General features: G+C 44.6%; 1 protein-coding gene across 8 annotated transcripts in view; it reads right to left on the bottom strand.

Moving 5' to 3' along the window:
- DIP2C (disco interacting protein 2 homolog C) overlaps positions 1-16,894 on the bottom strand; it is a 371,728-nt gene that overhangs the window by 100,782 nt on the left and 254,052 nt on the right. For all 8 annotated transcript variants that reach the window (XM_021065075.1, XM_021065074.1, XM_021065077.1 and 5 more), the window contains 4 exons: positions 14,553-14,687; positions 12,397-12,516; positions 10,926-11,123; positions 3,691-3,782 (listed from right to left, as the gene is read on the bottom strand). In XM_021065075.1, coding sequence (XP_020920734.1) covers positions 3,691-3,782; positions 10,926-11,123; positions 12,397-12,516; positions 14,553-14,687 — 545 coding nt within the window. The remainder of the gene's footprint in view (positions 1-3,690; positions 3,783-10,925; positions 11,124-12,396; positions 12,517-14,552; positions 14,688-16,894) is intronic.

Here is a 16,894-nt window from a genome sequence, read left to right as displayed (position 1 = left end):
CCACCTGAGCATCTCGGTTTTTGGTGACTGTGCCAGTAGTTCAGATGATCTGTTCGGCTCTCACTCTGCTTTTCAGATCTCAGACCTACTGCTGCGCTCTTCTTGGTATCTGGAGATCCCTCCAATTCAGTTGATCTTTCCGTCGAGTAGGTGACTTTCCAGGGTGGGGGATCCCTTTCTCCTTCAGAGTCCCCTTTCAGGAGCGCCTGTCTGGTCCCGATTCCCCTTCTCTCACTCCCTTTTCTCTTATTTTACCCAGTTATGTCACAAGATTCTTGCCACTATTGGAGATTTAAGTTCTGCCAGCATTTAGTTGCTGTTCTGTGGGAGTCTTTAACACGTAGATGTGTTTTTTTGTTGTGTTTGTGGGAGAGGGTAAGCACGTCCCCCTACTGTTCCGCCATCTTGCCTTCCCCCCTCTTTTTCCAATTTACAGAGAGCCAATTATGAAGGTCTTCGCTTTTTTTTTTTAACAACACCGCAAGCTCCCTGAAGGCAGGGTGCACATGTGATGCATCTTTGTTTCTCCCACAGCTTCTACTGCGATATTCTGAAAACCGCATCCAGCTTAGGCACGCAAATGCCTTCTTGAAGCCCGAGTAGGTGCTTCCCAGGGTGCATTAAGAGGGTCACCCACATGGAAAGTGTAATTTTTAAGCTGAGGACAGAATTTGCATTTGTCTTCAGGAAAATCATATTTAATAAAGATATTTTAAAAGAGTGTAAAGAAAGAATCTACTTTATTGCAACAGAAGGTTATTATCAATTAAACACTCCAGTCACCTATGCTTATTTAATAAGTATTAATACATACATGCCAGATGCTAGCCACCTGAATAATTTAAGGAATGATTTAGAAGAGCAGTTCCCCTCACACAATTCAAACCATTCCTTTTGCCAAAGAAAATCTCTACACATTTTATTCTATCACCCCCCACCCTCTGCCCCATTCCTACTGACATCTTGGCTGAACAGAGATGGTTTATTTTGTAATCGTTATTGTAAGGGGATTTCAAGAATCTGCAGGCCCAAGAATTTTTTAACAACTACTATGAAGGAAATTATAGACAAAGGAGACATTATATTACAACTGACTTCTTACAGCCTTGAAATAAACATGACAGAGGCTCACCGTCTCCACCTGTTCCAAGTACACAGCTGAGTGGCACGCAGTGCTCACTGTTGTACAACCATCTCCCCACCCAGTCCCACAACTTTCTCACTTTCCTAAACCATGATCTGTCCCCATTAAACAGCAACGCCCCATTCCCCCCCGCCCGCCGTGCCCAGGCCCTGGGAACCACCCATCTTCTGTCCCTATGAAGGAAGGTACTCTAGGAACCTCACACAAATGGAACCGCACACAGCACTGGCCTTCTGTGACCAGTTTATTCAGGGAGCACGGTGTCCTCAAGGCCCTTCCATGTTGTAGCCTGTGCCAGAATCCCCTCTTTCTAGAGGCTGAGCTGTGCTCCACTGGACAAAGGCTCGGTCTCTCTACACGTGGACCCTCCATGCAGGCTTGGGTTGTTGGCCACCTTTTGGTCTTTTGAATAGTCAGTGGGGAACACTGGAGTAAATGTACCTTACTGCAATTCTTCTGCAACTGACGGGGACTGTTGGATCAAATGTTTACTTTTTAGGGAACCACCACACTGTTCTCCTCAGAGGCACCTGACTGACACCCTACGATAGTGCACAGGGTGACCCTGCGCCCTTGCCATCACTTAATATTTTCTGTGTTTTGACAGCACCCATCTCAGGGAGTGTGCCAGGACAGCTCCCTGGGCTTTTGCTGTTATTTCCCTAATAATCAGTGATGCTGAGCTTCTTGACAGGGGCTTATTTGGCTATTTGTAAACCATCCCCAGAGGAAGGTCTATTCAAGTCCTTTGCCTGTTTTTAAATTTCTTGGTTGTTGCTGCTATTGACTTATAAAAGCTCTTTATATACTCGGGACACTAACCCCTTATCAGATATCTGATTTACAAACATCGTCTCCCGTTCTGCGTGGTGCCCTTTCACCCGGGTCAGTGTCCTTTGGTGCACAAGAGTTTCTAATTTTGATGAGATGTAATTTATCAATGTCTTTTTGTTCCTGTGCTTTTGGTAGTGTATCTAAAAAAGCACTGCCAAATCCAATGTCATGAAACATTCCCCTAAGTTTTATCCTACAAGTTAGGTATTTGATCAATTTTAAGTTACCTTTGCTATATAGCATAAAGATTCAGTTACACGTCTTGCTTGCGGATCTCCAACTTCCCAGCACCATTTGTTGAGCAGACCATCCTTCCCCCCATTTAAGGTTTTAGCAGCCTTCCTGAAAGTCATTTGACCCTAAAAGTGCAATTTACTTCTGGGCTTTCTATTCTATCCCTGTGGCCTATGTCTCTGTGTTAATACCACGCTGTTTTGATGTCTGCAGCTTTACAGTAAATTTTGTAATAAGGAAGTATGGGACCAACAATTGACTTTTAAAAGCTGGAGGTCAACGTTCCCTGGTCACCCAGCAGTTAAGGACTTCACATTATCACTGCTATGGCTCAGGCTACTGCTGTGGCTTTGGCTCTATCCCTGGCCTTGAGAACTTTCACATACCATGAATGCAGAAAAAAACGGGGGGGTATAGAGGTCAACCTTGTTCATTGAAAAACTGGAAAGAGGAGTTCCCACTGTGGCTCAGTAGTAACGAGTCTGACTAGTATCCATGAGAATGTGGGTTTGACCCCTGGCCTCGCTAAGTGGGTTAAAGACCGGGCATTGCTGTGAGCTGGATCCTGCATTGCTGTGGCTGTGGTGGCAGCTGCAGCTCCGATTTGACCCCTAGCCTGGGAACCTCCATATGCTGCACACATGGCCCTAAAAAGACCAAAAAAAAAAAACCGGGGAAGAATCTTGGACTCTCGGGAATGCAGCAATCTTATTAAAAACACCCCACAAAGGGACCATGTTTTTTAATAATATCTCTTAATAAATCATACCTTGTATTCCTGTTGGATTATGGAGCTCTACGGTGATATTTTTGTAAAATTCATTTGTAGTCCTTTGGTGTATGGTGGGATAACCCAGCTGAAGGCAAGAAAACTGGGTTCTACACGCAGCCCATATCTAAGCTGAGCAAGACTATCAACTGCTCTGGGCATAACATTAAAAAGGAAACACTCATATTTGTTCTCAGTAACAGCAGATTGCAGTAAGAATAAAACCCTGCTTTTCAATAAAAGACAGCAGCCTATATCAAGAAATTTAACTCTAGGAAAGGAATGTACCAGCACTTTGCTGCCAGGACTGTTGGTGTCACTGACCGAAATAAAAGCATTCTAGAGACAACTGCTCCGCCTGCTCAGGGAGACAACGCACCTATTCAACCGGGAGACCACCTGTGCCAGGGCTTCTGAACACAGGCTTTGAGGTTGGACAGTATGTGCCTTCATCGGATATGATTCTTAACTTTCCAAGTCCTGGCGTCCTCTGGGATAAGAGGTGAACTATGACAGTTCAGCTGAGTTACTTGTGATGGTTACACGACACACTGCATAACTGCTCCTGGCTCACAGCAAGCGTCAAGAAGGCCTGACCTTGCAGTAGAGTATCAGGAGGCACGGAACTTGGCAAACTTCAAAACAGCAGGTGTCTTCTCCCTCCCAAGAGCGCATGTCTTGCGGATGGCGTACTTTAAATTGCACTCACCCTGTCTCCAGGTCGCACCATAGGTTCTTGCTTTGTACCTAATTTATGCAGAATGTTGTAAGCAACCTTCATACTTCTTGTCCACAGCTTGCCTGTCAATACAAATGATAAAGACATATTAATCATACACATGCATTTTCTGTTATGTGTACGTGTGTATATTAACCTCCAAAGAGAGCATTATTTCTTTATGTCAAGCCCCCAGAATCAAGATGGGAGAGCTCCCGCTGTGGCGCAGTGGGTTAAGAATCCAACTGCAGCGGCTGGGGTCTCTGCAGAGGTGCAGGGAGTTAAATGATCTGGCGTTGCCACAGCTGTGGCTTGGATTCAATCCCTGGCCCAGGAACTTCTATATACCACAAGCGTGGCCATAAAAAAATGTTCCTTCTTTTTTTAAATGGGAGACGAGAACTAGCAAGTCTCTTGTCTGAGAAGCATGAACACTGAAATAAGGTCCTGAATACAAGAACAGCTGGGGTGCTGAGAACCCAGAGCAAAGCCACAGAAATGTTACCTGTCATCACAAGCATCATGGAGGAGGGTTTCCAGGAGTGAGGGAGGGCAGGGACCACGGCGACAGTGAGCCACCGCTAACCGACGCCTCGCAAAGTGACACCTCGTTCCTGTCCTAAAGGTCCTGTCTTGTTTGAGGGGCTTCATGGGGCCCGAGTCCTCTCCCTCCCTAAGCCTCTCAAATGCAACCTTTCCTAACTTCGGAGGCTTAGGATCTTTGAAGATGAATCCTTGATTTACATAAAGATTATGGTAAACTTTTTGAATGATCCTGAAGTTTGAAACTCTAGAACAATCACCACAAAGCAGGATTAAAGAGATTTAAAAAGCCCTTCAATAAAACTTCCCAGTTTTGCAGAAGTTGTGGATTCGCGTCCCGGCCCCATCCCAGGGCCAGACATTTCCTCAGCGAATCCGGGAGTCAGCACACAGACGGACTCTAAGTGGAGCTTTTAAAAGCGAACATGAGCTCCCGGACACATAGAGGCCGCCCAGAAAGGCCTTTTACAACTTTAGTTTCTCTGCGATTTCAGGAGCAGTCAAGGTATTAGAGTTCTATCTAAGAAATAATAGTGTCATAAAGATAAGGGCAATTTTAACTCTCTCATATAAGTGCAATCGCTGTTCTAACCTTTTTCCTACTTTAAGTGTAAGAGTTAAATTAACATGTTTTGAATGAAAACGTCTGAATTTGTTTTGTCTCATACCGGATTTTGCAGCTGCACAGATTAGGGTTGCTACTCTTTTCCCACCCAGAGACTGATCAACTTGCCTTCCCCTTAGTATCTGGAGGACAAAGAGGAACTTTCCCTTCTCTCTAATGCCTGTAATTCCTAGGACATTCCCGGCTCATAGTATGTGCTCAACAAATGTTTTATTAGTGCCACAGTAAAGGCAAGTATAAAAGTAAATTACAGTACACATTCTAGCCTACCTCTTGGGCACTGAGTGATTACCAGGTGTCACATTTGATGCATGCCCCCCCACCCCACCTCCATCTCCTCGGGACTGGCTACTTTACAACTACTTGGCATTTTATTTGGTGATTCTATTTCCCCCCAAATAGTCATTCGTCATTAGAAATAACTTGGGGGGTTATTTTTTTCCTAAAGAAAACAAATATTTTGTGTCTTCAGATTTCTTTTTATGTGAACAATGTTAGAAAATTATTACAGTTGACTAAACAATTATAATCAACTTGTTGTAACTGAAAAAAAATCAGTGTGTGTAAATGAACAAGTCAATTACAATCAAACAATTAGCACCAGTGTATTTTGTTAAAGTTTCAAATTCATTTTCAGATTGGAATATTAAAATCAATATCATCATGAATTCATAGGAGAGTCAATTTACAATAGAGAGTTTGAGAAAGCACTTTTGGCAAAGTTCTAGAAATATTTATCAAAGAGGAAAACAAGAGTAAATTGCTGCCTTAAAAAAGATCCAACAATTCTTGATTGATTTAGAAAGGAGAAAGAAAAAAAAACAATTTCCGACCAAGAACACTCTGCCAAGCAAAGTTACCATTCATAACTGAGGACAGATGAAATTTTCCTGACAAGCAAAAGCCAAAGAAATCTCCACTAAACCAAGCTAACAAGAAAAAAAGTTAAGAGACTTCTTCAAACTGTAAAGAAAGGCACTAATATGTAACAAGAAAACATAAATCTCACTGGCAAAAGCAAATATTTAGTAAAGGCAGTAGGTTATAAGCAAAGCATTAGGCTAAAGTTGAAAACAGTAAAAAATAACTGAAATAATTAAAGAGTACACAAGATAAAAAGATATAAACTGTGACACCAAAAAATAAAAAAGGGGAGAGTAAAAATGTAGAGATGGAGAATGCACTGGAACTTAAGTTTTTATCGACTTAAAACAGACTACTACAAATACATTGTATGTAAGCCTCATGGTAACCACGAAGCAAAAACCTACAGCAGGTGTCCGAAAACAATGTGAAAGGAATCTAAGCACACAGCTGAACAACAAAGGAACAAAAAACAGCCAGAAAACAATTAAACAGAATGGCAATGCATTTGCACCTATCAGTAATTGTTTTTTGTTGTTGTTGCTGTTTTGTTTTGCCTTTCTAGGGCTGCACCCGCGGCATATGGAGGTTCCCAGGCTGGGGGTCCAGTTGGAGCTATAGCTGCCGGCGTACGTCAGAGCCACAGCAACTCAGGATCCAAGCCCACAGCTCACGGCAACATGGGATCCTTAATCCATTGAGTGAGGCCAGGGATTGAACCCATAACCTCATGGTTCCTAGTCGGATTCATTAACCACTGAGCCACGATGGGAACTCCAAAATCAATTCTAAGAGAGGAGTTCCCAGATTAATGCATATCTCAGGAAAAAAACAAACAAACAAAAATCTCAATCTAACTTTATACCTCAAGGAATTAGAAAAAGAAAAAAGTGAAGCCCAAAATTAGTAGAAGAAAGAACTTAATAAAGATCAGAGCAGAAATAAATGAAGTAGAGAGAAAAGCAACGGAAAAGATCAATGAAACCAAAAGTGGGTTCTTCTTCTTCTTCTTTTTTTTTTTTTTTTTAAGGGCTGCTCCTGTGGACCAGGGACTGAATCTGAGCCTCAGCTGCAGTAACACCACATCCTTAAACCCACTGCACCATTCCGGGATTGAACTGTGCCTCTGCAGGGACCTAAGCTGACGCAGTCTACCACAGCAGGAACTCCCAAGAGTTGGTTCTTTGAAAAGAGAAACAAAATTGACAAACCTTTAGCTAAACTAACAAAAAAAAAAAAAAAAAAAAAAAGAGAGAGAGAGAAAGAAAGAAAGTAAAGGACTCAACTAAAATCAGAAATGAAAGAGGAGATATCACAGTTTGATATTACAGAAGTACAAAGGATCCTAAGAGATTACTATTAACAATTACATATCAACAAATTGGACAACCTTGAAGAAATAAATACCTAGAAACATACAACCTTTCAAGACTGAATCATGAAAAAAGAGAAAATCTAAACAGACCATTTATTAATAAGGAGACTGAATCAGTAACCAAAACCCTCCCCACAAACAAAAAGACCAGGACCAGACAGCTTCACTGGTGAATTTTACCAAATATTCAAGGAGGAATTAACACCAACTCTTCTCAAGTTCTTACAAAACACAGAAGGTGAGGAAACGCTTCCAAACTCATTTTATGAAGCCTGCATTACCCTGATATCAAAGGACACCACTGAAAATTATAGGCGAATATGTCTAGAGAACAAGGATGCAAAAATCCTCAAAAAAATAGTATCAAACCAAATTCAATAATATGTTAAAATGATCATACACCATGATCAAGTGGGATTTATTTCAGAGTACAAGGCTGGTTCAACGTCCATAAATCAATTAATGTGATACACCACATCAACACAACGACAGGTACAAATCATGTCCTCTCAGCAGATGCTGAAAAAACATTTGACAAAATTCAATATCCACTTATGATAAAAAGCTCTCAACAAAGTGGGTACAGAGGAAATATACCTCAGCATAATAAAAGTCATACATGAAAACTCAAAGTTAACAACATACTCAACAGTGAAAAGCTAGCAGCTTTTCCTCTAAGATTCAGGAACAAGGATGCCCACTTGTGCCACATTTACTCAACACAGTACTGGAAGTCCTAGCCAGAGCAATTAGGCAAGAAAAGAGATAAAAGGTATCCAAACTGGAAAGAAAGAAGTAAACCTGCATTACTTGTAGATAACACAACATTATATATAGAAAATCTTAAAGGCTATGAGAAAAAAAAGCAATAAATTAATTCAGTAAAGGAGAATATAAAAATCAATATATGGAAAACTGTTGTTTCTATACACTAATAATGAACTATCAGAGACAGAAATCAAGAAAACAATCCATTTACTATTGCATCAAAAGTAAAATACCTAGGAATAAATTTAATCAAGGACATGAAAGACCTGTACATTAAAACCTAAACAACTTTAATGAAAGAAAGTGAAAAAGACACAAATAAATGAAAAGATACTCCACGGTCATGGATCAGAATAATTAATACGTAAAAATGTCCACACTACCCAAAGCAATATACAGATTCCATGCAATCCCTATGAAAATTCCAATGGCATTTTTCACAGAATAGAACAGTTCTAAAATACATCAAAACCATGAAAGACCCCAAATAGCCAAATCCATCTTGAATAAGAAAAACAAAGCTGGAGGCATCACGCTCCTGACATTCCAAAGCTAAAGTGGTGGGAACCCTGTGATACTGGCACAAAAACAGACACACGGATCAATGGAACAGAACTGCCCAGAAATAAACCCATGCATATATGTCAACTAGTTTTTTGAACAAAGGATCCAAGAATTTTCAATGATGAAAGGACAGTCTTTCAAAAAAATGGTGCTCAAAAAGCTGGACAGTCACATGCAAAAGAATGAAACTGGACCAATTTTCTACACCATACACAAAAATGAACTCAAACTGAATGAATTAAAGACTTGAATGTAAGACCTGAAACCACAAAACTCAGAAGAAAACATGGGGGGGAAGGGGTAATTAATTAAGCTCCTAGACATTGTTCTTGGCTATAATTTTTTTGAATTTGACAACAAAAGCAAAGTCAACAAAGGGAAAAATAAATGAGTGAAATTACATCAAACTAAAAGGCTTCTACATACCAAAGGAAACCGTTAGCAAATGAAAAGGCAATCTATGGAATGGGAGACAGCATTTGCAAATCATACGGGTGATAATGGGTTAAAGTATATAAAGAATTTATACAACTCAATAGCAAAAAAAAAAAAATCATTAAAGAATGGGCATAAGAATTGAGTAGAATTGCCCAAAAAAGGCATACAGATGGCCAATAGGTACATAAAAGGAGCTCAGCATCACTAAGCATCAGGGAAATGCAAATAAAAATCACTTGAGGTATCACCGTACGCCTGTCAAAAAGGCCACTGTGAAAAAGGCAAGTGATTACAACTGTCGACAAGAATGTGAAAAAAGGGAACCCTTGTGTAGCGCCGGTGGAAATGCAAAGTGGTGTGGCTACTGTGGACAACAGTAGAGGCTTCTTCTTCCCTGCCCCCCCACCGCGTCCCAGATTAAAAAATACAACTACCATATGACCCAGCAATTCCACTTCTGGATATTTCTCTGAAGAAAACTGAAACACTAACTCAAAGAGATATCTGCACCCCTGTTTTTACTGCAGCATTATTTACTATAGTCAAGATACGGAGACAACACAAATTTGGATAAAGAAAATGTGATGTGTACACACACACACACACACACACACACACACAAAGGAATACCGTTTAGCCATAGGACGGATGAAATCTCGTCACCTGCAACAACACAGATGAACCTTGAGGGCATCATGCCAAGAAAAATAAGACAACGACAAAGACCATGAGATCTCACTTACAGGCGGAATTTAGAAAAAGAAAAAAACCCAGCTCAGAGATGTATGGATTACTGGTTGCCGGAAGTGGGGAGTGGGAGGCAGATGAAATGGGTGAAGGGAGTCAAAAGTATAAACTTCTGGCTACAAAATAAATAAGTCACGGTGAGGTAATATACAGCAGAGTGACTCCAGTTAATAATAGTTACTGGTTACTAATACCCTATTGTATATTTGGAAACTGGGAAATCGACACGAAATTCCCCTGGACTTAAGGCAGGATAAAGAGATATTTAAAACAGGAAAACAGCTATGGACACTCTGAGACAATCATGTGCACACAGGACAAAGACAGACAGCGACAATGCTGGATCCTTAACCCACTGAGCCACCAGGGAACTCTGTCCAAGAGTATAATTTTTTAAAAAAATCAATCTTGTGCCTCATCATAGGTGAAATGCCCTTTATCCACTCAGAATTTCCCAAAAAAGCAGAAAAAATAGGAGACTATGGAAACGTATTCCCTAAACCCCATTTCTGTCCACAAAATGCACAGGACAGTGACTGAGTCCAGGACAGGGTCTCTTGGGTGCACACCCACTACAAGCCTGGACCACATTACCTAACATAACACCTGGCTCTCAACCTCCGCTGCTGATGGAGAAGTCAATTTCTCTCCTTTCTGAAATGAAAAGGGTATTATCGTCATAAAAACAAAACTGGAAGTTAAAAAAAAGGTCTCCCAATCTCACACGAGCAGAGAGAATACATGCCTTTTCAGTCGGACAGTTATGAAGCTGGTTTCTTTGCAAAACTCTAGCAGAGAGTGTGAAAATGACCTGACAATTTGCTGTCTCTACAGCCCCTGGAGCAGAGAGAAAGGAACCTCTCTGGTACAGGTAACTATTTCCACAAGCTGACAGGCTGCATTAGCAGCGCTGAAGAAAGGACTCAAGAAAAGTTTGTTTCTCTTGTTCTCTGAAAAAGCACTCTGGAAAGAGACTCTGTCTCTTCTCAGTGATACATGTCAAAGAGCTCTGATGCAAATTCATTAACTACCAGTCCTCCTTGAAAGCATTCGTTTCAAGAAGATCACATATACATTCCAGGGGGTAAAATCCTACTTACCAGTTATATCACTAATTTTTCTCCACTGCTTTTTACTCAAAAGCATTTAACAAATAGTAACTTCATATCCAAAGCAAATGCTCTGCCTAAAACATTTCCCTTCAGATTCCATTTGTTTCCTGCCTGGAAACATAAGGCGGCACAAGTCTCAAAGTGGCAGGTGAGGCGACACACGCAGGCACCAGGCAAACGGAAGGCTTACCGTAAGTGAGGATGTACAGGGGTTTCCCATTCGTGTCCATCGTGGTCAAGCAGGGGGCCTTTGGGGAGATGGTCCCCCATCGCTGTAACGCAGCTTCTAAAGACGGCGGCCAGTTGGTAACTACACCCAGCTGCTCCCCACGCATGGCCAACATCTGGGCTCCCTCTGGCTTTGGCTGGTTTGGGTCTGGTTGTTGAACTAAATACATTCGAACACAAAAGGTTTTCAAGAAAAATACATCCACATTAGCAGGATCACTTTTTTCTTCTTTTTAAAGAAGCTAAAAGACTTACACTTAAGGTATAAATTTATCAGCAGACAGGAAATGCGTACAGGTGCTTTTCTAGAATTAGATGTAACGGAAGCACTTAGCCCTTATAATTTCCAAGGCAACATTGGGATGCAGAACTTAGGGAGACCTGAGCGCCTTTATAAACTGACAAGTAAAACTATGCATTTTAACACGCCTAGAGTCGAGGACAGCAATAGCCATGTTTAAAATATCAGTGATCAAGATACCCTAGTAATGATCCAAAGAGCTCAAATTTTGCTGTATTTTGCCCGTAAATACTGAGACATGAATTTAAATCTGCTACAACTTCTATGAATAACCAGCACAGCACATATTTCCTTAAATAAAACAAACAAAAAAACGGCTCATAATAAAAACAACCTGCCCAACTCTTTTATTTATTTATTTTGCTTTTCAAGGCTGCACCCGTGGCATGTGGAGGTTCCCAGGCTAGGGGTCAAATCGGAGCTACAGCTGCCGGTCTACACCACGCCACAGCAATGCAGGATCCGAGCTGCATCTGCGACCTACATCACAGCTCACGGCAACACCAGATCCTTAACCCACTGAGCAAGGCCAGGGCTCCAACCCTCGTCCTCATGGTTCCTAGTCGGATTCATTAACCCCTGAGCCATGACGGAAACTCCACCCAGCTCTTTAGATAGTGAGAATCTGAGCTTTTTCTCCACGCTCTTGGGAAAGGGTTCTCTCACAGTCAATGCCTGAAATTTCCACCTGTTAGGTGGAAAATCAGCCATATCTCACTCAGGGTATAAGGAATCTGGGTCTGATACAATCAGCAGAACTCGGCTCAGAGGCAGAGCCACCAGCTCTCGAAGCTGGGGAGACAGGAAGGCGAGACTGGCCTCAGCTCACTCCACGCCCCTCTGAGCCCAGCGCTGCTGTTCAGGTTTTCTGAGGTACCCCCAGTCCTGTACCTGCATGGAGTCCTTCCAAAGGCCTGCCGAGGGCACCCTCCGGTGCCGCCTACCCACTGTGCCGGGACTGCGTGAGCCCGCAGAGGGACCCCAGGAACAGCACCTACATCCTGCAGGCAGGATTACTGTCCTCCCAAGGATGCCCAGGTCACTGTTCTTAGAAAGGCAGCCTTGGGAGAGACATCACTACGTTTATGGGGTCACAGAAACACGGAACGAGCAGGAAGGAGGCCTCGTTCACCTTCCAGCAGTTCTTCAAAGTCATCAACGAAGAATTCCCGCAATGGTGGTCGTTTGGGTCGTTTGAGGGTGTTGACAAGCTGTTGGATCTTTGCTGATACGCGGCTACTTACAGGCACTCCTGAAAAACAGAAGCATGAGGCAGGTGAACCGGCAGCCACAGTAAAGATGACCGTGGCACCAGCACGCCCTCGCCATCTCAGGGCTGGGAGCCCCTCCGTGTCCCCTAAGATGACTGCTGCTCATGGAGAACATGCCAAGGGGGACGGTCCCAGCCTGGGATGGTGCTGGCTGCACCGAGAGAGGCCACCGAGGATGGGCAATGAGTCTCTTCCACACTCCGTGAGCCGTCCTGCTCTGGGGACCTTGGGCAGAGCTCCAGACCACAGACTAAGCTGAAACAGGCTCTGTTATCTCCTCATTCACACCGTCTCAGGGCCCCTCTGCCTCCAGGCCCGAGAGCTGACAAAGCGGCGAGACCCTCCCCAAGCCCCCGTCTCTCAGCTGCTGATGAAAGCAAGGGGACCTGCTTCTCCAAGTGCTGCTGGCAGGCCCTGTCCTCCTAGAGATGACAGCAGGGTCCCTCCCACGTGTCTTTCAGCCCCACTCTTGTGAGTGAACATTTAAGTCCATTTATTTTATTTTTTTGTCTTTTTAGGGTCACACCTGTGACATATGGAGGTTCCCAGGCTAGGGGTCAAATCAGAGCCACAGCTGCCGGCCTACACCACAGCCACAGCAATGTGGGATCCGAGCCGCATCTATGACCTACACCCCAGCTCACAGCAATACCAGATCCTTAACCCACTGAGTGAGGCCAGGGATCGAACCCACATCCTCTTGGATACCAGTTGAGTTTGCTGAGCCATGACGGGAACTCCTTAAGCCCGTTTTAATAGGTAGCCTCAAAATGCTCTATGTGTACTTTCAGAATTGAAACATTAAATATTTCACAATCTTGAAAATATATAAAAATACATGATCCAGAATTCCCAATATCTAAACACAGTATTTTCCCATTAAATAATCCCACTTAATCGGCTTGGATGAATCAGAGATCATTTCACAAGGCCACTGATTCTCCAGCTTAATTTACAATCCCAGGTCCAAGCCAGCGCTTCTGCTGTGTCAGGTCTGGGGTGTGGCCCAGAATCTGTTTTCTCACAGGAGCCCCTTGTGGTTCTGATACGAGGCACCACCACACCACTGGGTTGGACAAAACACGCATTGGCCTGGGGGAGCAGGTGCACGTGACGCACTTCAAAGGCAATAAAGTTACTAAGATGGTGACGACAAGAATAGAATCATGACCAACTCCATCAACAATGCGCTCAGAAGAGACCAGAACACACACGGAAACTGAGAAGCCCTCCAGGGAAACCCACCACGCCGGGAACCAGACTGACGTCGGAAAGGCATCTGCCGTCCGAGGCTGGGTCCAGGCCTCCTTGCCACCTCCCTGTCACACGACCACGGGCACACACACACTGGGATGGACGGCAAACCAAGGCAATTCCATTCTGCACCATGTCTGGGTTCTAGTCTAGCTTTCATGAGCCTGGGAGGTTAAGGAAAGCAGAACAAAGCACGGAGCTCTCGTCTGGGGCTGGCGCTTTAGGCCGGGGAACAGGAGCGTCTGTTTGGAGCACACCAAGACGAACCTTCTGGGGAGCAAGGGAGGCCCCTGCGGCTGTAGGTATCCAGCCGCCAACACTTTTTCTACCACAGAGGAGAAAGGACCCTCTTCCCAAGTCTAAAGCACCACAATTCCCACAGTGCCGTCTCCGTCGATGATTCTGGTGGCATTTAGCTCTATCCTGCCCTTCCAAGTAACGGGTCAGTCCTAACGTCAGCGCTACTTTCCTAACTGGGGAACCAGCATTAGTCAGTTGGTAGCGAAAACATCAGAATCTTCGAAAAGCTTTCTCTTCTCAGGACTAATGTCCTGCAACGCTGACATTTTTCCTACCAGGACTAACTCCTGGCCCACTGGGAGAGAGTCTGCAATTCCTGCGACTGGCCGCCTTCTAGGGAGAACCTCCCGAGTTCACGAGCCGACCCTGCGCCTCGGGAAGCACATGCGACCCGGGCACAGAAAGGCCGGCGAGCAGAACTCGGGACGTGCGCGGGAAGCAAGGCTGCTGCTGCGAGACCTACCGTCGCCCGTCTCCATGAGCTCGGCGTTGCCGTACTTCGGGGCTGTCCGGGACGTCGTCGAGCCCTGCGGCCTTTCTACTTGCACTGAGTGTTCTGAGGTGTAAGTGGTTACGTCGGGAGGTGCAGAGTGATTTTCTGTAAAGAAGCACATTGTAAGTTTTCTGGTTATCACGACAGAGTTAATGTGAAGGTTAAGTGAGCAGCAGGGTCTCAAACATGCCACATCCTGAGACAGAGAGCAAGGCACGGAACCGAAAACGAATCCAACACTCCCAGCAGAAAGACGAACTTCAGGATAATTAACACTGTTCAACACGGAGCAAAGGCAGGTCAAGTTCAGACACGACAGGACAACAGGAGCCCCATCACTGAGTCATGTAGCATTTGAACTGAAATAATGTCTTCAAGTGGCCAATGGAAAAAGATACTGTAAGTTACACCGTAAGTTACGCTCATGAAAGAGTGGTTTCCTCGTCAGTCACAGCAGAGGCAGTGAAGAGCTCACACTTGGGAGGCAGAGAGCCTGGCGTCTGAATCCCAGTTCCGCAAATCTTGCGCTCTTGGGACGTGTCCTGACGTGTGCACCTCCGTCTCCTCATCCCTCACGTGGGAATAAGGGGGACCCCGCCCCCAGGGAGACGGAAGGCGTGAACACATGGAAAGGTCTTACAACACTTGATAGGAGGTGAGCACTCAGGAAATGGTAGCTGCTTTCTTACTTGTTCAGCATAAGTAACATTTACGTCTGACGCGGACAGGGCGCTGCGTTCCGTGCGACGAGATGTGCAGCCGTCCTTCTGCACGACGTCCTGATGACAGTCACCGGGTGGGCCCTAACTCAACCTGCCCGGTGTCCTTGCAAGAGATGAGGACACCGCCACACACAGAGAAGACCGCTTTCTACACACCCGAGAGCGAGGCCTCTGAAGAAGCCGACCTCCACCCCAGCCTCCAAGACGGCGAGTCACCCAACGCCTTAGATACATACAACCGTGTCTACGGTGCTTGGCTGTGGCTGCCTGAGCAAACCGACAGGCACCCGAGAGGGCGGCTTCTGAGATCTCAGCCTACGAAAGAGCGCCTGTCAGAGAGAGGAGGGCGGGGCAGGGAAGCGTCATCAGCTCCGGGAGGGAAGAGCCATTCCGATCGCCTCGTAACCACTTCAGAGGCTGCATTCGCCCTTTACACCAACCATCCCCACCTGTGCTTTTGCCAAACTTATTTCATGTTGTTTTTTTCTGGCCACACCCATGGCAAGTGGAAGTTCCCAAGCCAGGGATCGAACCTGTGCCACCGCAGTGATGATGCTGGATCCTCAACCCACTGAGCCACCTGGGAACTCCTATTTCATGTTTCAAAATGATCTAATTCACCATGGCTGAACAGTTAACTCCCTGGGGCCTCATATTTCAAATGAAAATACAATAGATGCCAATGTATAACGAGCACAATTTCAAATGAGCCACATAAAAGCAGCTGAAATGAAAAGTTCACTGCATTTCTATTTCATTCACTTGCATTTACGTTATGTTGTATCTGCCTCACTGGTGACAGCCAAGGAGTCTTTGTGTTGGGTGGCAGAGGTACTGCAATGGTCCCACTTTGAAGCTGGGAAAAATAATGATTCAATACATTTGGTGATTAAAAAATAGGAACAGGGACAGCTGTGTGACTTCAAAGTACTTTCCAAATTTATTCACATGTCAGCTCCTCTCCCCTTCCCTTTCAAACTCTCCGCATATGCTATCACTGTAGGATCATAAACCTAGCAGCTGGCTTCTGTTCGCAAGCCAGAGAACATTCTGCCACAGCAGTGATAAACGGTGCCCTATTTTATTTTGATAAAGATCAGGACTCCAAGTATTTACTCAGTTATCTATCTTTTGGGAGTATTTAAAAGACCTTTGTATATCACAGATGCTCAAGAAACAAACACTTGCTGACAGGTAAGAAAAAGTGGGGTCAGGCTGAAGATGCGGGTTCAAAGGTCGACCATGCTCCTCAGCCCCAGGCATGAGGCCTGGCAGGCCCGTGTGCTTCAGGAACACTCTGCAGGTGAAGAACTCTCACCGGAGCTGGTCTCTGTCTCCTGAGCCAGGATCCACTGTTCCTTAGGGCAACTTCCAAGCACTTTAAAAACCAACAGAAAAATGGTGGCCACCCTTCCAGCCACTGTGACTTTCCCTGGGCTATTGTGACACCTTTGCATCTGCTCCCCCAAGGATGGGTCCTGTCTCTCCACCCCTGCATGGCTTTTGCTCCCAGCAGCTGACACGAGTTCCTTAAGAACCTGGAATTACAGCACAGGAGGAAGGGAGGAGGGAAGTGCAATTCAGCCACTG

Source organism: Sus scrofa, chromosome 10, assembly GCF_000003025.6.
Source record: "Sus scrofa isolate TJ Tabasco breed Duroc chromosome 10, Sscrofa11.1, whole genome shotgun sequence".
Lineage (NCBI taxonomy): Eukaryota > Metazoa > Chordata > Mammalia > Artiodactyla > Suidae > Sus > Sus scrofa.
Note: the sequence above shows the minus strand (reverse complement) of the source record. Positions and strands in the feature narration are given on the sequence as shown.